Consider the following 23126-nt stretch of genomic DNA (forward strand, 5'->3'; position numbering starts at 1 on the left):
AAACAAATTTATTTCAAAACACTATTTTAAAAAACAGCACTGTTGAAAACCTGCATCTTTACTTCTTCTGTAATTAACGATCAATTAAAAACAGCAGCAGCAGAAGTCAACAATGAGAAATTACTACAAGTACCTGGGCCTCAAGAAATTCTGAGAATCTGCTAAGGTCCCAACTCAATAAAGCTTTTAAACGTTTCAAACTCCCATGGTAATTCACATTTCTCAGACATACAGTTAAATATCTTACTGAACTTGAGCCTACACCTAAAATACCATATCTCAGGTTATACAAGCACAGCTCTGTGTAAGGAATTCTCCAGTGTGAAATATTAAGGAAACTATAAAGAGTGTCTGACCAATATTGAATCTAATTATTCAGTGAAGTTTAATGGATAACTCAGTGACTGAATTAAAGGTCAAATATCCAAAACTGGTATAAAAAGCATCTTTACTGAAGAACTTATAAAAAGCAAATTGTGTATCATTTGACGCCATTAAACAAATTACATTACTCATACTGACAAGAACTCAGTAAAATGTCTGCCAAACATTTTGCTTGTCCACAAAGTATTCAGTGAAAAATATACAAAACAGGTCACATTATACAAGCAACCTTTTTAAAAAGTCAATGTAAAAATAGCAATTATATTTAACTGCTTTTTTCCCCTGCCCATTTCCCAAACACGTAGAGGATAAACATCACGTGGATCACTTTTCAGTCTCATTCTCAGGCTCACTGTCTCCACTATCACTGTCTCTTCCCGGGTGCTCTGGCATTGTTCGATGTTCATCCACTTCAGCCACTTTCAATTCTCCTTCCTTTATTGCTTCTTCCCCTACCTTATTTTTTTCTTCTTTTGCATCTTCCTGCATGCCTTGCACTTCACCTTCTACTTCAGTCTCTTGAGTTTGAGTAGTTTCAGTTTCTTCAGTCATGGCAGGTGGGGGCAGTAAGCGCTAGATGATAATCAAATAATAAATAAATAAAGGATTTTCAATTTTTACAAATGAATACATCTATTTGGTCATCTAGTCCCTATTTTAACTTCAACTGTTCATCTTATATTTAAGATTTTGCATTAGATAACAACTTAACAACTAAGACTTAAAATTCAGAAGCCCTAATCACCCGTAGGCACTTAACTCCTATATAACAAAAAAAAAAAAAAAAAAAAAAAAAAAAAAAGAGAGCATCTTAGCTCACACAAGGGTCTTATTACACACATTTTTTGCCTGAAAAGAGGGTGTTAAAAACTCAGTCCTTCCAATTCAAGGATATCAAACACATTTCATTATCCCCAACAGCCAGACAAGTAATAGAGCTACGGTAAATCCCTACTTGGAGCAACAAGCACATTCCTACTGTAATCTCATCTATTACCATTTCAAACTCCTAGATATGTTTAACTTGCTTTTTGAGGTCTTTAACAGGCCTGTCTTTAACAACTCATTACAGTAATTTCCCCTTGAAACATCTTATAAAATATTGTGGGAACGTTATCTGTACTTACACAAGTTTCACCCACAGCTGTAAGTGTAAAACAACGCAAGTTCCAGTAACAATTATAACAATGCTTAGATATTTTTCACATAATACTTCTGGAAAAGTAGTTTGCAAAACATTATAAGCAGCAAAGGTAGCCATATTACAGACTTGGAAAAAAAAATACCATGAATACAGTGAGCTGAAGAGTATGGATGAATGCTTTACAATTCCAGGCTGTACAGAAACGCTCCTACCTCTTGCAGCCTGACATTATTTAATGATATGATGGATATTTTGTTCGAATATTGTGAAGCATTTTAATGAAATGAAAGCTTGATAAACCTCCCATGCATGATTCTTTAGGGTGGGTTGTGGGTTTTTTTTTGCTTAAAGGCAACTTGGCTTCGTATGATAAATTAAGTGTTTAATTACAGTGAAGACTTATCTTCAGTTAGATGACACTAATATTACAAATTTCTGACAAGCATAGACAAAATCTATGAAGCAATTATAACTACCAGAGATACGGTACCAGAGACACCACATTTTTTTACGGCCTTTGAAGTTATTATGCTGGTCCCTATAATCCATTTGTTCACAGATCCTTTAATTACAAAAATACATTCTTGATGCATGAGACAAACTAGACTTCTTCTGTGGTTTAGTTAGATGAATGCTGTGCTTCGTGACTACTACTGTTAAGACTAGCATAAAAGAAAAGGAAAAATATCATGTTGTACTAAATAGGGTAAAAGAAATTTAATGCCTACTTTTTCTTTTTTTTTTTTTCTTTTTTTTTTTTTTTTTTGTAGTTCACTTTTTGGCTTCTCCTGCAGGGAGAATGTGATTCATTGCCACAGTAGGAAACCAGAGTTTTGTAACTAATTTTAGCTAGCAATGGATAAGACTAGGATGCTAAAAAGAATAACTGGTATTAGAAGGATTGGTTCCATATTTGATTAAGGTGTCAAGCAAACCCATCTTTTGGTAAAATTTAGATGCTACCATCTGCTTTTCAGGATATGTCTACACTTCTCAGTTTTGACAGGGCTATTCATTTGCATCTGAATGTGACCAACTGCACAGTCCACTGAATCTTAATCACATACAATCTGCATGGCTGAGCGATCTCCAACTATATTAAATGAACTGGCTCCAAAACAAGTCACATCATGTGCTTATAGGACTGAGTTTATAACAAAACAGTGTGAGGTTTCCCTACTTAAAAAAAAAAAACAACAAAGCAGTTACAAGAAGAGGAGATTTTAGTATTCTCACTGCTCTTTCTCTATCCCCTTTTCTTTACAGCAGACAGATAATTAGAACACTTCCCCAAAATAGTGAGAAAGTATCCTGTCCACCTGGAAAAAGGCTTTTTCTGGGTAGCAAAATGCTTCAAATTTGGCTGCAGCTATGCCTGCCAGAAGAAAAAAAAATAAAAAGTACAAATCAAAGATTCACTGGATAAGAACTGCAGAGGAAAAGAAATTTTCTATCTGAAAGTCTGACATTCAGTTAAAGGAGAATTTCAGGGTCTGATCTCTACTGATTACACTAGTTTCCATCTAGATTCCATACCAGATGAAACAGCCACTGGAAGAAGGAAGGAAGAGGAGGTGACAGAGAAACTTCCTTGCGTTAAAGAACAGATCTAGAACCTAGATCTCACAGACAAGCACCTTGGACTAATCTGTTCAAGGACAGAGAGCCACGCTCACACTCTCTTTCCACAGCTAGCTAATACAGAGTGAATAGAGTCTTTCTACATCAATTTTTTTCCACTTTTGGAAATCCTTCAAAAGAGCAAAAACCAACAAGGGACCTTCAGAATACCATGAAAGAATAAATTATAGGTAATACAATCATGATACACCCCAGACATTAATTGAAAACTGATGGAGTTGAGGGGTAGCAGTTAAGACCTCTCCCTTTGTGTTTGCTATCAACTACCTCTAGGCATCTACAGACCCAAGCATGCCGAGTAAAGGCAGCGTTCTGCTCAGTATACTATCTAAACTACCTTAAACCTCTGCTCACATATATAAGGAAGACAAGGTGTTTCTGTTGGGTTCTGAATTCTGCTTCAGGGATTAAACACTGACAAAATTGTGTACAGAAGTGAGAAAAGCATCTACAACTTCTTCCAACCCCATGCTATTTCGCTTGGTGCCGTGAACTAGTGCTGAAAATAATGGCTCCAGAAAAAAACCGCTACATCTGCCAACTAGTCTGGATAATGCAGTGAGCTAACATTGTTAAAATAGTTCCAAGATATGATCTGGTCTTTCTATACACTACACCATGCAGTGGTGCTGTAGTACCACTAGCTGCACTTACTTGAAACATAAGACATAAGTTTACTTCAAGTAAACACTGGACAGGCTAGTTCTTTAGTATTAACGAGGAATTTCTGGGCCCAGACAGAGCCACGTCTAGCACTCACCATCAATTACTGCTGGGTTTGGGGCCTTAAATTGCAGCTTAAGCTACTAAAAGATACCACTCTTGCTACTGCAAGGTTTTAAAGACCTCAATATTCTCAATCCCAGTCATAAAAAATTCTTGAATTTCAAACATAACAGGAACAATCTTAAACCTCAACAGGATATCATTTCACTTACTAAAAATTGATTTTATTTTAAATGCACACCTTCCGAAAGTTCAAAGGTCCTTACCGGTTGATAGTGGCGTGTACTCTGTATCATGTGCATATACATATTGTACACAAAGTTAGCCATTTGAGGCATGTTCTTAATAACATGTATTTGGTGAGATGGCCTTTCTCCATTCTGAGGAAGGGAAAAAAGTAGACATTCATCAAGCAAAGCCAAACAACCATTATTCAAAGGTTATTCAACTACATCAGAAAACATTAACTCAAGAAATTAAATAATGCTTTTTAAAGAAAAAAATAGCTAAATTATTTGGAAAGACAGGAAATGTAGCTCTGACACCAACAAATTTCAAAAGGAAAGGCTGGGTACTGATACTTACTCCATGAAGTACATTTTGGACCCGACTGATGTTACATATTAAAGGCACAAATAGTGTAGGACGAGATTTGGACTTAAGTCTACTTGTCCATCACTGTCTAGCTCTTTCTTCCTCGCATTCACTGACCATACACACTGTATTCTTTGTTGCACAGTGGACCTGAAAGTTTCCTCCCTCCCAAACTTGTCAACAGGTCTTAAGACCAGGGAAAGATCTGTAACTGACTTTTGAGTTCATGCAGGTACCCCTTCTCAAAGCTCCAGGAAGCAAAGCAGATATGCTCCTCCATTTCTTCGTTTAGCATCCTACTTGGTGTGTTCTGTGCTTACATGTTTAATACAAACCTTTCCCTAAAGATCTAGCGCAGTATTACAAATTACATTTTCATACTTCTAGCTCAGCAACAAAACTCTTACGTGATTCTGGACCCAATTTAAAAATAAACCCATAAACATCAATTGGTTACACTGAATTACTCAGTCAAATGTAATTTTACCTCTTTAACAAGAAACAATTAGCTTTGTGCAGCTTTTTATTTTGAGAAATAACATTTTGTTTCATACCAAGACCAAAAATATGGAACACACTAAAAACTTACCTATTCATGACAAAAGAAAAATATTGAATCACTTACACAGGCAGAACTTAAGAAAAAGCAGGCACAGAGCTACTTGTTGACTAAGTTTTGTGGAAATATCAATTAAAACCAGCTAGTGTGTATCATCGTAAAAGTTCAGTCTAGGGACATAATTATCCAAGAGGCAGTGGTTTAGCAGAGAAGATGGTCCCACCTCTTATATCCCACTCAAAAAAAGCAGGCAAACACACACGCCCATTACAGGTAGCAAAATTCAGAGCAGCTGTTCCTACCTGTCTTGCTGTTGGAAAACATTCTGTAGGAACAATATGGAGGTGAAGTGGTCGAGCTGTGAGCTGGCTGAAAGCTGGGGTTAGCTCAAAACAGTTCTGAAACAGCGATACCCTTGCAAAGATATAAAGCCCGAGCCTGGCTCTTGACATGGCAACAACTAATCGTCGGACATCCCTTCAGAAAACAACAACAACAAAAATCAATCATATCCTTTCCATTGATGACGACATAGCTGCAATAAAAATAAGCATGCAGAAGTCTTAAAGGAAATACAAAACCATCTGCTAAATACTCCAGGGAGACCTTCTAGCAGCCTTCCGGTACCTAAAGGGGGCCTACAGGAAAGATGGGGAGGGACTCTATCAGGGAGTGCAGCGATAGGATGAGGGGTAATGGTTTTAAACTGAAAGAGGGTGGATTTAGATTAGATATTAGGAAGAAATTCTTTCCTGTGAGGGTGGTGAGGCACTGGAACAGGTTGCCCGGAGAAGTTGCGGATGCCCCCTTCCCTGGAAGTGTTCAAGGCCAGGCTGGATGGGGCTTTAAGTAACCTGGTTTAGTGAGAGGTGTCCCTGTCCATGGAAGGGCGTTGGAACAAGATTATCTTTAAGGTCCCTTCCAACTCAAACCATTCAATGATACTATTTTGTCTTTAGTTTTTTTCCCTACATACTGTTTCAGTAACTACCAAATTCTAGAACCATTATGTAAGAGGGTTCACTGGACTGATAATGATACGAAAAATCATGCTTTACTATTTTCCCAGACTTCAGAGGTAAAGATTTACATTAAGAACAAATCATAACAGCATTTCTGTGTTCCTCAATGACCAAACATGAGTTTGATAACTTGCCTAAGCGCTGCTGAAAAGACAGGTCTTCCTCCACCCCACCCCAAAACTGAAGTGCAAACATTTCAAACTACACATCATAATGCAACTTACGCAGTGATCAAACACTTCTGATGCAAAAAAAAAAAAAGCTCACTTCAAGAAAGAATCTATGAGAAAATTTAAGCCTGCATTTGTTCAACACGCATTACATTCCTACCATTCTACCGGGGTGAAATCAAGTTCAGCCTATCTGCAATAATATAAACTAATTATAGTATAAGAGTCATTACTAAAGGATAAAGTGGTTGTGAAGAGGGTACCAGGCAGTTATAAAAGGAAATATGCCTGAACTTCATTCAATACTTAGCATTAAACTTAATTTCTACTACATATTCAAATAACTGAACACTTTTGTGTAATGTATGATGAACACCTTTCTGATTCACAAAGTATGCAGTTTAAAGACATTACAAAAGTATCTTCTAACATACCTCAGGTGGCCTACAGCTTTGGTACGCACTAGTGAAAGGAGAATATAATCATTTTGTTGACCTTGAAATCTGTCCACAGTTGTTACCTAGAGAATCAAAAACCAAGAAAAAAAAAAAAAAACCTCTGTAGGTTAATCTTTGCCATTTTAATCAAAACGTGACACCAAAATTTGAACAGCTTCGGACTGAGACTGCAATAAATGGGAAAAGAAAACGCTTTAACTCTGGTTTAGTTGACCTCTATCCAAAAATCATCAGCGTGTTCTTTTTGGGAGATGTTGTGAGGAGCTTTTGTCTGACTGTATGTGATTCTATTACACTTTTATTCAATTTGGACAGCTAACAGTGGGGTGCTAATAACAAAAGATTGTCGAAAGCCATCCATTTTACAATACAGAGCTTTGACCTGCAGAATTAGCACCAGACCTTTCTATGTTTTTTATTCATTTAATCAGATTTGTCATCATACATTTAACAAATCATTTCCACTTTGGGTGGATCTTCCTAAAGGTGTGTTTTTTGACTGTGGGGTTTTTTTTTTAGGACAAAATAAGTGATAAAGAGTTATTCTGTCCCATGTAGTCTGTAGCCTTTCCAACTTCACTGGAAGTAGCCTTTCCGACTTCAGTTTATTCGTATGTCAGATTACAAACAGGCAGAAATGAGAGCACTACTCTATGAAATTCCATAGAATGTAGGTTAATAAACGTGTAGTTAACCAGGGAATACTTCCACAGAAAGCTGTGAATCTATTCAATTAGTTCCATTCTACAATATGACAATTTAAAAACAAATAAACCAGAACCACTCCTATGACATATATTTTCAAAATCACCTTGTTTGGTCGTCCAATCAGTGGATTATTTCCACACCGCTGATTAATGACATCACGGATCAGGTGTTTCTGTCCATTGTATGTTGTCAGGATACTTATCTTGTCTGCAGGATAACCAAGCAGGCACATGTACATGAAGAGTGCTACAACGTACTCTGCTTCACCAAGATTCTTAAGTTTAAAAGAGGAGGGAAGAAAAAAAAAAATGGAGGTTACTGAACTTGTAAGGCTGGAAAGAGTAACACCAGTGACATTATAATCTATTTAGGCAAAAATCTCAGTGATGAGAAATGTTGATAGATCTGATCTTTCTTTGCTCACTTAAAAGCCATTTTGAAAGAACAAAAGAAGCACAAGTAGGTTTAATAACTTCATTCTGATTCCTCTTCAGAGAATTGCTGAAAATCCCTATGTCAGCATTATTGTTAGTCATTGATTGACATTTTCCGATATCTACTCAGAAGCTCCCAGTTTAATTTCAATACAAGATTAAAAACTAAATATTTAATAGTCCATTTAAATTATATTTATGAGCTATTAAATATTTACACATTTGTATATAAATGCATTTATATGCTGATAGCTGTCTGCCCAATCGAACTGCCACCTTAACCGTATTATTACAGAACTCAACCAATACAGTACGTCATTTCTCCTTCTTAAAAGGTCACATCCCCCAAAAAACACCTGTTATGTAAAGCTGTGGAACTATTATTTGTTAAAAAGTATTACAAGCTGATAGTCTACAGCTACCTGTATTTAAATACAATGGTTTAAAAAACCCACTTAGCGCTAATTTAACATGGTTCCAAATAAGCACGCAAAAAAGTTGCAATGACTCACTCTCCAGTAAGCAGAAAGTAAGAACTAGTTGGACTAGAATAACTAAACTGCTTTCAACTATTAGTTAGGAGAGAGACATCTGGACTATCAAACCCAGTTATTTCTACTGAGGCCACACCTATTCAATTTCAAGAATAAACTATGAATATCTTCCATATTTTTAAAAAATAGATTAGCATAACCTTCAATGATTTTCACAGGGAAAAAATGACCATGAATATTGTAATCTCGAAGTACATAATTTGCTTTCCATAATATTAAACAAAATATAAGGTGTAATTCCATGTTAGAATTAAACTCAACTTGCACACAGCTCCAGCTGCTGAAACCCGAACTGGTAATTTAGGTACTAGAGTTTGTTTTCATTGCTGTTTTTAAACAAGAAGAACAAGAGGACTGAAAATATAAGCATCTCATTACAAGTATAAAAGGTTTTCCTACATTTAAGAGAAATAGATGGAGGCTGTTGTTGCTGGCTTAATTTGAAAATTTAGTTGAGAAATTCCAAGGCTAAGGGGTTTTTTTTGGCAATTTACTTCAGCCTTAACGTCTTTCTGCCTCTTATGTATATTTCTTGCAGTATTGTTTCCTTCTTTTATGAATGGGCCTTTTAGTATTCTTACATATAGATCAAATGAAAACAGCGACTCTTCAAACTCAAATATGTGCCACAGAGCAAACTTTGATCCTTCACGTACAGGGGAAATCCTACTGTTTATTTCACTATCATGGCAGCACAGCTGAACTACAATGGACACCAATTTGCCACAGGCCAAAACAACGTTTCATAATGTATTACACACCAAATCTCACCCCTCTCATAACATTCAGAAAGCACAGACATCAAGCAAAGCCGTTTACTTTGAGCAAAAAGCACAACTTAATACGTCATCATTTTCAACTTTCAGAACCGATTAAAAGGAGAAAAAAAAAAAAGAAAAAAATCACACATACGCATGACTATCTGAGAACATTAATTAAACACCAGTTCATAGTATTTTGATAGTCTGTCTTCACTGCAGATTTAATAAGCCATATCCAGATTAAATAAAATATACATGTAATATTTCTCTTACCTGATAGAAATAAGGATTGGGTTCAGACTCTCCCACACCATTGAAGTCTTCTACGTTTATAAGCTGGAAGTCATACAAAAACCCAGCATTGGCTGTTCTGAACTCTGGCAGAAGCTGGACGTGAGGCAGGTTACCCAGATTCTTGTAACGCCAGTTGTAGAGGTTACACAGACTGTCCAAAACCACACAGAGACAAACCCCAAAGAGTTAAATCAGGTTCTTCAACTCATTCAAAATAGTTCAGATACACACAATCCTTTGCTTTGAAGGTGAATGCTTCTGTAGGTTTTTGGTCAAAAAAATAATATTGCTGTATAGTCTGTACATATATAAATGAACATACTTGTATAAGCTATCCAGCAATTATTTTTTAAGTTTTGTTTCTGTCTGGTTCCCTCTCACAGAAAACTTTAGATTTCACTTTTTAGAAATGCAGCACACTCACCCTTAAACCTGTTATGCTTGGTCAGCTCTACACTGAAGGGTACAAAATTTGCACAGAAATATAGTAGGAATTTTCATGGGGAACAAAAGGCATCACAGAACTGTAGGGGCTGGAAGGGACCTTTGGAGACCACCTAGTCCAAAACCCCTGCCAAAGCAGGTTCACCTAGAGCAGGCTGGACAGGAACACGTCCAGGTGGGTTTTGAATGTCTCCAGAAAAGGAATATTAATGCTTCCTTACAAAAAAGAAAGAAGTACAGGAAAAAGTATTTTCTGTATTATCCGCTGTAAAGCCTCTTAGCCTCTTACTGCAAAAAGAAAATTATTTTCTTATGTTGTGTGTTGCCACGTGAAGGGAAGCAATCAATATCTACATAATTCTGAATCATATCTGGTATTTATGGAACAGTAGTATAACCAAAATGCCTCAGTCAGAAATCCACAGCAATATCCAGACCAGATAAAGTAGCAGATAAGAAAAGACAAAGCATAGGAAGGTATGGAAAAAACCCTTGATCAAGGAATTTCTTGCAAAGTCAAGGAATTCTTCTGCTCTTTTATCTCGAAGAATTTCTCTGAGGTGTTGCAAAACAGTAGATAGAAAATTAAACTTCATTTATCATCATACTCAGATATAGTTTGCATTTTTAAAGTCATACTGAAAGTAACTGTTATGCATATGAATGGAACATAATGTTCTACCACATTTTTATTTCTTATATTTAAAAAAAAAATAAATTGGAGTTTTCATATTGTTCATTCCACTTTATGCCAAAAAATTAGGATTTAAAACTAAACTTCAAGTAGCGAAATCTTACAGAGTCTCTTTCTCTTCTTTGGTTTTACTTTTTCTTGGTAATACGACACCAAAAACATGCACTTTACACAATAAAGAAATTTGACATCTAAATTACCACAATGAAATGACAAATACATGGATAAAAAGAAGTTCTCTTACTACAGAGAAGCAGTATCTCTTATAATAAAAAGAAAAGGCACTATGGTCTTGTGTGGACAGCCTGGTTGTCTCCAATCAAAGCTGAAGCTCTGCTGAAATACTAGAAGAAAAGTACCCTTTTGCAGACCATATGGGAAATACGATATATTCAAGGCCAAAAAAAGAAATCTTTATTTCGCCTTGAATATATGAAATCTATTAGTTTAGAAAAGGAAGCTTCTGCAAAAAAGTCTCAGATGTAAAAAAATCAAACACTTAAGACTATTAAAATTCCTTCAAATAGCACTTTCATTAAAATACTTGTAGCAGTAGCAGAGTACTACTATATAAAAAAAATAAAGTAAAACTGATTGCATTTCAGCAAAGTAAAATCTGACTTACTAGTCTAAGCTGAAAAAAATAGAACAAAACAACTAAATTGCCGTTTTGCAAACTCCTGCCCTAACAACAGGAAAGATGTGTGTTTTTCCAATTTTTAACCTGGTAGTTTCTTACAAGCTAGACATGCCATTTTCTCTGTCTCACCTTGCTCTTGCTCTTCCTTGTGCATCCAAATCAACAGTTGGCACTCCCACACGAACAAATCGTGTAAAAAGGGACTGCTCCATGTTGGAGTATTTTTGAAAAGCCATGTTCTTAATGACTGGTGGCAACTGATGATGGTCACCAATCATAATCCACCGCTTCAAACGACTGAAGCCGTCCTGGGGGTTCTAGAATTAAAAAATTACACGATTATAACTGTTACAATATAATCAAGGCACGCAATTACAACACATTAACAGTCAAATTGGCTGTCATAGATTAGCCCTAAATTTCAATGTTTGTTCTTAAGCCACACTGAGCTGTGGTCCTTTTAAAGACAACTACTAGCTTCTTTCCAATCTACTACCAAAAAAGGGAGCAGTATTTCAAATAGTCTTGTTTCTTATAAAACAACAGGTAAGATTATCTATTAAAATCAGTAGAGAAACATCAGGATAAGTATCAAGTTACATTGTTTTAAAGGCCAAAAGTAAAGTATTATCAGAGGACAAAAGGAAGAATCAGTTATAGAAGTGACAGTAGTAAAAAACCTGATTTCTACACGGTACTGTTACCCTAGAACAGTCTTTTAAACGTAATTTTTTGGATTCTTAGATAGTAAATATGAAGTGCCTGAAGCACCTGGAACAATTTTCCTGCTCTTGTGTCTGGGGCACAAACTGAGCCTGCTTCTCAAGTGTCTCCATGGTTCTTCTGGAATTCCCACTTGGCCTCTTCCATGACCAGGATGTGCCTCTAATTAATCCTCACCCTGCCTTTTGGACTGAATGCTCTTCAGTATGTTTGGTACATCTCTTTCCAGTTCCTCATCATCCTTTGTGTACCTCATGAAGGAATGTTGTAACATAGGGGCAAAAAAGGAACAGATGTGTGGGTAACACTATCCGGGAACTGGAATCCTGGAGATTTTCACCTGCCAGTTTTACAATTCAGACTCTCATTTCTTACACACTCCCATGATATTTGCCTTCCCCCAGCACTATTCAAGAGAGAGCCTAAAATTTGGTTTTTTTGTTGCCACTTGAAGTGGAAGAGCACTGAATCTCTCTCTGATCAGACAGCAAGGAAGAAAAACTGAACTCTGGACTATTCAGCTCATCAAGCCTGAAGATGCCTTAGTAAGAAAGTAAGAGGATGAAAATTATTTTCAATGGCACAGAAGAAGATTTCTTTTTTTTTTTTTTCCTCCAAAAAGGTTACTGATTTGGGGAAAACCCAGAATTCTATATAATCAGTCTGCTCTTATCAGCAATTTCAATCTCGGACAAAGAAGCCTCCAAAGAATTTCTTACTCCAAAATGCAAGTGCAAGAAATCAAGTACTGCTACTCTGTAAGCCTAGTTCTTTAGGTTTTGTTAAAAAACCCCTCAGTTTTCAAGGACTATTTGGATGGCTCTTGTGAGAATGGTCATGGAATATCCCCCAGAATATGGCTCCATGGTGCGAAGGTCTCATTTAATTACACAAAACTCTCCAGCTTCCGCATTGCTCACGTACACTTACTTCCCCTCACCAGTCTGATGCATCTGGTTATTCAAAGCTCATTCAAACATTTGAAGAACACTGCGAGATGTTCATTTCACTAAATGTAATAATTTAATTATCAATGAAAACTATGGTGAAAGCCACACAGGAATTATTTGTTACACACAACTACAGTACGATGTTGTAGCATTAAATTCAAGACTGCCAAAACACAAAAACAACATCTTAAAGTATCACACGTGGCTTTACACATAGAGATTTAAATACCTAATTGCAGGAGAAGCCACCTAAACGAGAACTTATGCCTCGACACATTTCTGACTGTTAGGGCAATCTAACTAAGCAGCAAGAAGAAATCTTGCATTTTAGGTTTAACTAAATTGAATGTAGTTCTAGAGACCACCATGAGCCCGCAGGACAGAAAGGAACCAAGTATCTTTCATGGTATTATTATAATTGCTAAACTAATAACTAAAAGGAAAAGAGAGCTTTACTGTCACTGTTTTATGATTGTGAGAAGCCTCACCCAGTAGTGGTTTGCTCTCTAAACACCCCAAACAAGACGGACAAATACATGCTCCTCTTCAGAGTTCAGGCAGTATTTGGGGTTTAGAGTTGCCTACCTGCTCAGAATCATCAAAACCCAGCAGTCTTTACACTCCAAGAAAGTGTTAAAAAACTACATTAATATCCCTAAAACTTAAAAACCTACAGAGCTAGACAGCAACTGAGAACAGGACTTGGGCTTTAGTAGCAATATGGTTAACGCGGACATGCATATTCTTTTGTGCACTAGGCCCATACCGAGTTACTTTTCCTGCAATTGTATTCTACTCTCCATTGTTAAAAAGGAAAGTGAAAAATTATGAGCTGCAATTACAAATATATCAAATATTTCATGAAGTTTCTATCACACCTTTTTCAACTGATATTTTCTTTTAGAATGAATATCCAAAAGCTTGGATGTGGTTTTCTAGAAGACTTAAAATTATTGCTTTTCAATGAAAATATCTGCTCCAGGCAAAACTTCTGAAAGGAGACTTAATTTTAGACTATGAGCAAATGCAGACTGTGCATTTTTCAGAAAGCCGCTACAGTAAGAATCAAATGAACAGAACAGACTGTCTTCAATTTTACTGACTTCTCCCAGCTAAAGGGTTTGCACAGGGTTCCTGAGGGAGCCCACACTTCACTTCAAGACGTGAAATTTTATCTCATGATAATTTGACATTACAGAGATAACAGAGCCACAGATGTGCGAGAAGCATATTTTGCTTACTTATGAAATCCCCTAGCTCTTAAAACAGGAAGTGATGCATCTCAAGCTCAGGCTGCTAAAAGCAACCAACAGATAACCTTCACTGGAGGCACAAAAAATTTCAAGACAGTCCGAGTGGATGCACTGAGTTTAGAATGATCAGAGTAAAGGCAAGATACTCAACTTTAAAAGGAGCAGCGTTGTCCCTCTACTACAATAACCCCTGAAGTTACAGAGTCATTGCTTCCCTATTCCTACATATGTATGACTGTACTATACATACCCCCCGTGCCACATTAGCTTCACTTTCCTTCTTCCCTTCCCTGCATTAGCAGTACCTTTCCAGCTGCAAGACTTCCTCCATTCAACTGTACCACATCTCCATTCCTTTATCTACCAATTGTTGGTTTGCCAAATACAGTACAAGCTGCAGTTTATTCCAGGTTAAACATTTACCAATGAGCTAGACGAAAGATGCATAACTATTGGGCAAAAATAGAAGCAGAACCAGTAACCATTTCTTTTCTTTCTGTGGAGTGGTAACAACAATTAGAATGTCTCCTCTCTACTTGTCTCCAGTTTTCCTGAAGTTGTAGGTGGTTGGTATCTCTCTATCTCTGTTAGTCTCGACTGAAACTGACCAACCACCACAAGCTTGGTGACACTGAGGATGACACCGAGCAATTATGTAAGCCGTATGTTCTTGGGAAGCAAAACTGCTATTTAATACAAAGTATTAATTTTAACAATTTTTAAAATTAGCAACAGTCAGTACTACGTGAGAAACAATGAAAGTAACAAAGCCAGGACCTAGTTTACATAAATATCTTTGCTTTTTTATTTTCAAAATGAAAGCCTGCTAATAGTATTATTTAGACAATAAAAGTAACATATTTAGAACCTACTAATCCGTAATATTAAAAAACTAGGATAGAAAACTAATGTATAACAATGTGAAAGTTCTTACTGTGCCCTCAAATGGCAAGTATCAGTCGTCGGTTACCTTCTGCACAAGATATTTTCCCTTTAACATTCTAAATCGATCAAGAACACAGACTTTCATTTATCATTTTTTGTAATATGTTTTATAATTCTGGTCTAACCTGCAACAGGAGAGGTATAAAGGTTTCTATCTCCAGAATCTGAGCAGACTCTTCCATTAAGATGTTGTCATACTAAGAAAGAAAAAGTAAAGAGGTGTCCATCAATCAAGTAATACAAATTAATGCTGTTATTTCAGCCTACCAAAAGAAAGCATCAATTACTCATTTGGTTTTTGTTGGGTGGGACAGTTACAGCCGGATTTTACCTTATAGGCAAAGTATCAGTAGTACTAAAAATCAATGCCAGAGGATGAAATTCTACTACATCAACGGCAGATCTACCTGTACCAATCAGGGCTTATACATCTAGAAGGAATCCATGACTGAAATAGATGACATGCTTCCCACATACCATAACCCATCTGCAAGAGAAAAGCTTTCTGCAATGAAGCAAACTAATTTAGGATCTTTGCACTGAAGCAGAAAAGAAACACTTGTGATCTAATACAGCGCATTATCGGAGAAAAATAAGACTGAAAGAATTATTGGTTGTGGGCTTTTGTTTTGTTTCTGTCAGATAAAAGTCTGAATACCTATGGTTAACACTGCAGAGTGAAAACAGCATTGCATCATAGTTCTTTTCCCGCAAATTATTAATTTTTTAGGTAAACAAAGTTATAAAGGCCATGGGCTTTGCCCAGTTCTGCCTTTATTTTATTACTCAATCATATCACTGCTGTTCATCATCTAATATGGCAAAACTAACTTTTCTTTTAAACAGAGATGAACTATTCAGCATTTTTGTATATACAATAACTTAAAAGTGATCTCACCTTTTACTTACAGAAATTAAAATTTTCTTCACTAAAATTACAGTTTCAAATATATTGGTAAAAATGCATCTCAAAATAATCTAGTTGCCTAGATTTAGGACAAATAAAAAGGTTTATACAAGGGGGAGAAAAAAAAAACCAATACCCAACCCCAAAAAACAATTAGCATAGTACAGTATAATAGTACAATTATATATATTATTATATTATCTATATTATATTATTAATTATTATAATATATTATGGTATATTATTATTATATATATTCTATATAGTATAATTATAACTAGTATAATCATTACTTTGAAACCTAATTCAACCAGGTCGTGTCGCTTCAGAGCAGCATGAGTACAAGTCATGGCAATGATTTTTGCTTCTTTCACCAACAAGTATTTGGATCTATCCAGGCCACTGCGGAGAAGTTCAAATGCTCTGAATTCCTACAGAGGAGAAAAGAAAATCTCGATAGTCAGAATACAAAAAATTATTGCTTATAAAATGTATTTATTCAAAATATCTGGCCAACTTCTTAATACAATTAGGCCAGAAAGTTATCAAGATATCTACTGTTAAAAATCCCATCTGAATATTTTTTTTTATGCTGAACCTGGAAACAACAGTGTTTCAAAAACAACGTCCAAGAATTCTGTAACCTGCATGCATATATAAATTTGCAGACAATTATTCAATTGCTTCTGAGGAACCTTCTCAGAATTCCCCAGAATTTTGTTTTACTATATCTTCTTGTTTCCTACTTTACTGCATCATAACTTTACATCAAGTTCAGTATTAGAAAGATCAATACAGTTAATATGAGCAAAAGATACCCAGATCACCTTTACCCCAACTTTTAAAAGCCTCTCAAGCAATTCTGGTAAAAATAGAAGATAAACTGTTTAAGTTACTTCTAGGTTATCTCTGTCTTTAAATACAAAGGCCCTTGAGGATCAGAGGAGCAGTGATTGGCACACCAACTCTTGTACCCTAATCAGTGAAAACGGAACATGCAGAATGGCTGTTTCCTAAGATCAAAATAAAACAGATGAGACCCTTGTCCCTACTGTGAAACATGCCTATATTACTTAAACATGGAAACTGTCACCTGAATGCCTTGCAAGCTAAAGCTGCCCAGAGGTATATACTCCTTTTAGGACGTAGGGCAAAGGAGAATTTTGGAACTCCGTGAAGTCTTTTTTATAGGATTAGCCAGATCCACTTACCTTTAATAGTTACATGTCTTACCTCAAGCTGAGTGAATATTTTCTTAACATGTCTAAAACACCCTTCAGCAATTTCCATATCTTCTTCATAGGATCTGCCTTTGAAAATTGGTTGAGGAGCATTTGCAAAATACTGGTGAAAAGGAAACAAACTGGAAACATCTGTAACATCTGGTGTTTTTCCACCTTTAGCTTTCACTTTGCTGATATACTCCTCCCAACGAGACATTACCTATGGCAAACAAAAGTATGATATAAAAACATGTCAATATGACAAAGTCATTGTCAAGGTACAGTCTTGCACACATAGTATTAAAAAAAACCATCACAAAACCAAGGTATGTTTAAATTAGCATTTGACCTTTTATCAGGACAACAGTTTTGATGCTGTGGTGGGTTGATCTTGGCTGGCTGCCAGACTCCCACCAAGCGTGTCTCATTCCTCCTCCTCAGCAGGACAGGGGGAGAAAATAAGATGGAAAGCTTATGGGTTGAGATAAAGACAGGGAGATCACCTAGCAAGTACCACCACAGGCAAACCAGACTTGACTTAGGGGAAATTAATTTAATTAATTACTCTGATTAAAAACAGAGTAGGATGGTGAGAAACAAACACTAAACTAAACCAAAACCACCTTACTTGTCCCCTCCCTCCTTCTTCCCAGGCTCAATTTCATTCCTTCACTCCCAACTATTCTATCTTGTCCCCATGCTGAGCAGTGCAGGAGAAATGGGGCTTCTCATTTGAGTTCACAACACCGCATCTCTGCCACTCCATTCTCCTCACACTTCTCCCTTGCTCTAGCACGGGCTTGACACAGGTTGCAGCTTCCTTCATGGCATATCCACCTGCTCTAGCATGGGGTCCTCCATGCGCTGCAGTGTGCATATCTGTTCTGACATGGTCCTTCATGGGCTGCAGGGGGACAACCTGCTTCACGATGGTCCTCTCCATGAGCTATGGGGGAATCTCTGCTCTGGTGCCTGGAGCACCTCCTGCCCCTCTTTTTCCTTCTGACATTGCTGCGTGGGGCCAGAAGATGAGCTCTAGCAATGCCTCCTAGTACTCTCCAACACCTAATGACCATTTGATGTTTAGGCTCACATGGAAGCTGGCCCACAGTAACTTCCGTAAAAATACATATAGTGTATGCATTTGATCCTAAGTACCTAGGCACGCTGTAAGTCTGCTTAAGCCACGCTAATTGCTAATATGACCATGTCACTGAAAAATACATGGAAGGTAAACGAGGGATATACAAAATACAGAAAATCACGGTTTTGTATACTATACATTCAATTTCACACTGGCATTTAACACCATAAAAGCTTTCTAGCAGGACCATCAAGTAGCTGTTCTGATGCTTGTCCAATATGTAAAGCAGCCCAAGATTTTCCTATCTGAAGGAGAAACTTCAGGTTAGAATCTTTGCCAGCAGTCATGAAGAGCAGCAATGCTAGCCTTTCAATTGGTGAGTCATCGGGCAGGATTTAAAACAATAGCAATACAAGTAAGTAATGTTGCAATTATAGCTTTAGCTGTTATTGTATTTTGAACCACTAAAGAAAATGGCTTTTTTTTTTTTTTTTTAGAATTAATTCTGAAAAATCAGTCCAATTTTTACAAAGTGTTTCATAATATATTGAGGTCATACAGTAGAAGTATCAGTCCTTACTTGGTATAAGAAAAAGTGGCCTGCTGTTTCACAAGTGTAAGAAACATCTCCTGGGACTCCAAGACTCTCTTGCAATCGCCCAACTTCTCGTAGAAGTTCAAGTCTTCGAGCCAGAACATAATTAACTCTTCCGTACCTACAAAATGGATTAAATATAACATAATTTGTATTTAAATGTATTTAATTCAAAACTTTATATCTAAGTATCACAATGAGAGATCACCAAAAAAGCAAACCCCCCCCCCCACAAAAAAAAACCCCAAACTACTACCAGGTTCCAAACCCCAAGAATTTGCTACGTGCTGAGTATTTCTATCAGTTGAGTCCTAATAATTTTCAAAGCCACGCAAGAGCTGTTACTGTAGGAAAAGCTCCTTTTATCCTATCACGTCAATAAAAGTTTCATAAGTGTTAGTAAAACATTTCTACAATGTACCTGTAAAGCAGAAACGCATTACTTCCAATATACAGTTTAGGAACTACGGTACACAACATGTTACACAAACACAAGTAATACAACTTGGTCTATGGACCATCACAAACAGAACCTACACCCGAAGTTTCAGTATGATAAGGCTGACTTCCTTTGGCAACATACAAAGTGTCTTGCAATAATGCTCTTAGCCCACCATAAGAGACAGGTCTGCATCCACACATAGGAGGTCCTCTATTCACAGCTGCCTGCTCAGTAACTTATGACTGATTAGTTTGTAACTGCTCGTTCCATTCTTCCTCCTCTTACCCAATTCAAGCCTAAATTTTTCCTTTATAAATCAATTTCCTTAATCAATGCACTCTCCCCCTCCAAGAAGGGATACAAGAACAAAAATCAATATATCACATTTTCTAAAAAAGGGTGGAATTAAAGAATTGAGAGGAACAGGACACTCTCTAAAAATGCAAACGTAGTTAAAATCTCAAATGTGAATAAAGGCTAAATTTCAAGTTCTTATTAAACTTACTATTCATAAAATATGCCTTCTGCACAGAAAAAAAAACCTTGCCATGGTCCCTGGTAATCACAATGGGTTCTATTGTCTTATTTAGAAGGGTGAGAGTAGTTAAAGCTGGAGATTTGAATTTACTAAGACACAACTGAATATGATATTGTTCTTACACCCCCTGCCCTGCTTTGCTGTGCCTGCAGAGGGAGCAAAAAAGGAACACTAAGCTTGCCAAGCAGCAGAAATTCCTTAAGCAGCATTGTGCCCTCTAAAGCAACTTAACACAGAAAAACCACAAACTCAGAAGCAACCTAAAATAAACAAAAGGCAAATGGAAAATAGACTTCTCACAGTCGTGCAGCCCACTTTCAAATATATTCCTCAACTTTTATCCCTCCCTCCCAAACTGCCAGAATCCACAGGACTTGCAGTAATGTCCTGTAGGTCTGGAGTTACCTTGAAAGAGAATGAAAACAGACAACATAGAATGTCTCAAAGAAAACTCCTTTTAATGATGAGCACTATTGTTCAAGCAATATACTAAACCGTGGATACTACTAAATAAACATCTGCCATGGCATTATTTCACTAAGATTTTGGCTATCAAATTTCTGGAATAATTTGACTATGTCAAAGCATTCAAATTAAAAAAAAAAAAATAAAAAAAAATCACAAGGTATTTATTTTGCTAAATGAAACTCAACTATGCATATGTGCGTAGCTTCTAGTGGCTATATATAATTTTTACTATACCTTTTGAAGTCAAAGTATTGCTATAATAATCCAGTACTGGACAGTTCAGTTATTTCCAGGGCATGACCCTTATACCCCTGCTTACATTTATGAATGTGTGTAATCTTACTGACGTCAATTGGACTAAGATGTAACAAATGTACAAATATTTACAAGAACAGGTTCTTAAATCTTTGTACTGATAAAGACTTGGATAGCTTTCCTTATGTATGTACTCTTCAAAATGTGTTATTTACCAATGAAATAAGCAGCTTTGTAATTAAGCAACGTTCTGAAGAATTAAAAGCAGAAAGTTTCATTTCATTTTTATATTTATTAATGCAATATTCACCATGCCAGCAGAAGTGATATCATATTTGCATATAAAAATTTGCAACTGCAACAACCTACCCTTGTTATTCAACTTTCTCTCACAAAACAGATCAATTCTATAAAACACACATGGTCCCAGAATACAATGAGCTGTACCTATTCAGGCAGTTTGTGAACAAGCAACTGCCTGATTCTGCCTTTGGATTCTCAAGAGAACACAGTTTGTATAGTGAATAAGAACTAAAATGACTTAACCCAGTATTGAAAACAAGTGTACTCTGCATTGCTATAATGCAATAATACGAGAAAGGTAAAGCTTGTCAAGTACAGCTCCTTGCTCATTTACAAAGGCGGCAGAATGGATCCAACACATACATCTTGCTAAAATGTTTATGCAAGCGAGTTTATCATTAGCACCTCCTTTCTCACCTGCTGAAATCTTTCTCTGTCTCTAATTCCTCTTCTCCATGACCCAGACGCAGGAGGTGACGCTCATCAATGTCCAGGGCCATGATTTTTTCAAACAGCTGATTCAAGGCCTAAAGATTGACAAGAACAGGAGAAAAGGTAGTTTTTAGAAGTCCAAAGGCTCTTGCAGGGGTTAACTCAAGAACTGCTGGTAAGCCGGCTAGGAAATTATGCCTATTTTGGTATAAATAGAAGCCAATGCAAACATAAAGTTAATACTGAAACTAGAGCTCTAAATCTTGACAATGGTGAATCTACCCTACTAAAACTCTTGTATTTGCATACTTTATACAACACTTCAATTTGATTTTACAATTTTTAAACAATTTTAAAATTTGATTCTATCACCTAGTTAATTTTGTTGATAAAGCTATCCATTTATAAAACTCTCTCAAGAAGCACACTTTGCAAATATTGATTTTGTTAGATGACTTTAAACCATTTAACTTTTACTGTACGTTAGAAGAGCATGATATGATACTAACTGGCAGGTGCTGTAACTGTATTCCATACGCATAAATAAGTTTTGGTGAACTAAATTCAAGGTGCGCTACGTCTCTTGCCTTAAACTCTTCAATTCTCTAACAGCTGTCCAATTCAAAGGACATTTTGTCCAGTTTCAAGGAGTTTTCAATTTCAAGGACATTTCAATTCCAAATGTCCAATTTCAAAGGAGTAAGTTTGTAAGCACTGGATCATCATGTTTGGAAACTAAGAATAAACATGAGCAAGCTTCACTTGTACTTCAAGTCAGATGGAAATCACGCAAACATGTTAAAATAAAAGTGCCAAGGCATAGGGAATGAAGCCTGCTGAGATAGTTTATTTCCTGAAGTTCAATTTCAAGGTCACGTTCTCATATTAGTCTAGGCAGGTAAGAAGAGTCTCCTACCTGCCTCAAATTAATTCCTTCCTTTTCTCCCCTACAGACATGCTCTCAACCCTTTCTCTCAACTTCACTACCTGTTACTCTCCCACAACCCACTGCAGACTGGCCTATATTATTCCAGGTTGTAACTCCTCACCAGAATGAAGCCCCATCCACCATTCTTTGAACAACAGCATAAGTAGCTGATCATGCTTTGATGGAAAAAGATTAAATATTGTCAAAGTGGTATGTTCAGTTAAAATAGCTCATAACTGAAATAGGATAGGCTAATTAGGGTGACCAGGAAAAAGATAACACTGGTTTCCAAACAAATCCTTCCAAACCAGATGCAGATTTACAGTAAGAATCTTTAAGACTTTTATCATTATTATTCTTATTTTATATATGCTTGAGAATCAGCAGCTAGACTCCATCTCTTATGACTGGGAAGCGAGCACTCAGCTGAAGAGACCATGACTGGTTGCTGACTGCTGGTATGTAAACTATTACAGGAGCTTGACCCCTGCAAATTGATGGGCCCTGACGCTACCCACCCAAGGGTGTTAAGAGAGCTGACTGACGTCATTGTGAGGCTGCTCTCCATAATCTCCGAGAAGTCCTTGAGCTTTGGGACATTTGAGAAGACTGCAAGAAGGCTAATGTCACCCTTCTCTACAAGAAGGGCTTAAGGAGAATCCAAGAAATTATAGGCCCATCAGTCTTACTTCAGTCCCTGGGAAAGTTATGGAACGAATCCTCGTGGGGGCTATCACAAGTCAAACGAAGCATGTGATTAGGAAAAGCCAGCACAGATTCAGCAAGGGCAAATCATGCTTGACAAACCTGATCGCCTTCCACAACAAAGTAACCTCTTTGGTAGATGTGGGGT

General features: G+C 36.7%; 1 protein-coding gene across 1 annotated transcript in view; it reads right to left on the reverse strand.

The window, feature by feature from the left end:
• Nucleotides 1–366: 366 nt before the first annotated feature.
• AQR (aquarius intron-binding spliceosomal factor) overlaps nt 367–23126 on the reverse strand; it is a 55248-nt gene continuing 32488 nt past the window's right edge. The window contains exons 24-35 of the mRNA XM_054198729.1: nt 21331–21440; nt 18893–19028; nt 17239–17448; nt 16299–16436; nt 15224–15295; nt 11357–11544; nt 9429–9600; nt 7510–7680; nt 6675–6760; nt 5351–5525; nt 4162–4275; nt 367–957 (exon numbers count right to left, since the gene is read on the reverse strand). Of these exons, the coding sequence (XP_054054704.1) occupies nt 709–957; nt 4162–4275; nt 5351–5525; nt 6675–6760; nt 7510–7680; nt 9429–9600; nt 11357–11544; nt 15224–15295; nt 16299–16436; nt 17239–17448; nt 18893–19028; nt 21331–21440 (1821 nt within the window). The 3' untranslated portion in view covers nt 367–708. The remainder of the gene's footprint in view (nt 958–4161; nt 4276–5350; nt 5526–6674; nt 6761–7509; nt 7681–9428; nt 9601–11356; nt 11545–15223; nt 15296–16298; nt 16437–17238; nt 17449–18892; nt 19029–21330; nt 21441–23126) is intronic.

This window comes from Rissa tridactyla, chromosome 4 (assembly GCF_028500815.1).
Source record: "Rissa tridactyla isolate bRisTri1 chromosome 4, bRisTri1.patW.cur.20221130, whole genome shotgun sequence".
In the NCBI taxonomy this organism is placed as follows: Eukaryota; Metazoa; Chordata; class Aves; order Charadriiformes; family Laridae; genus Rissa; species Rissa tridactyla.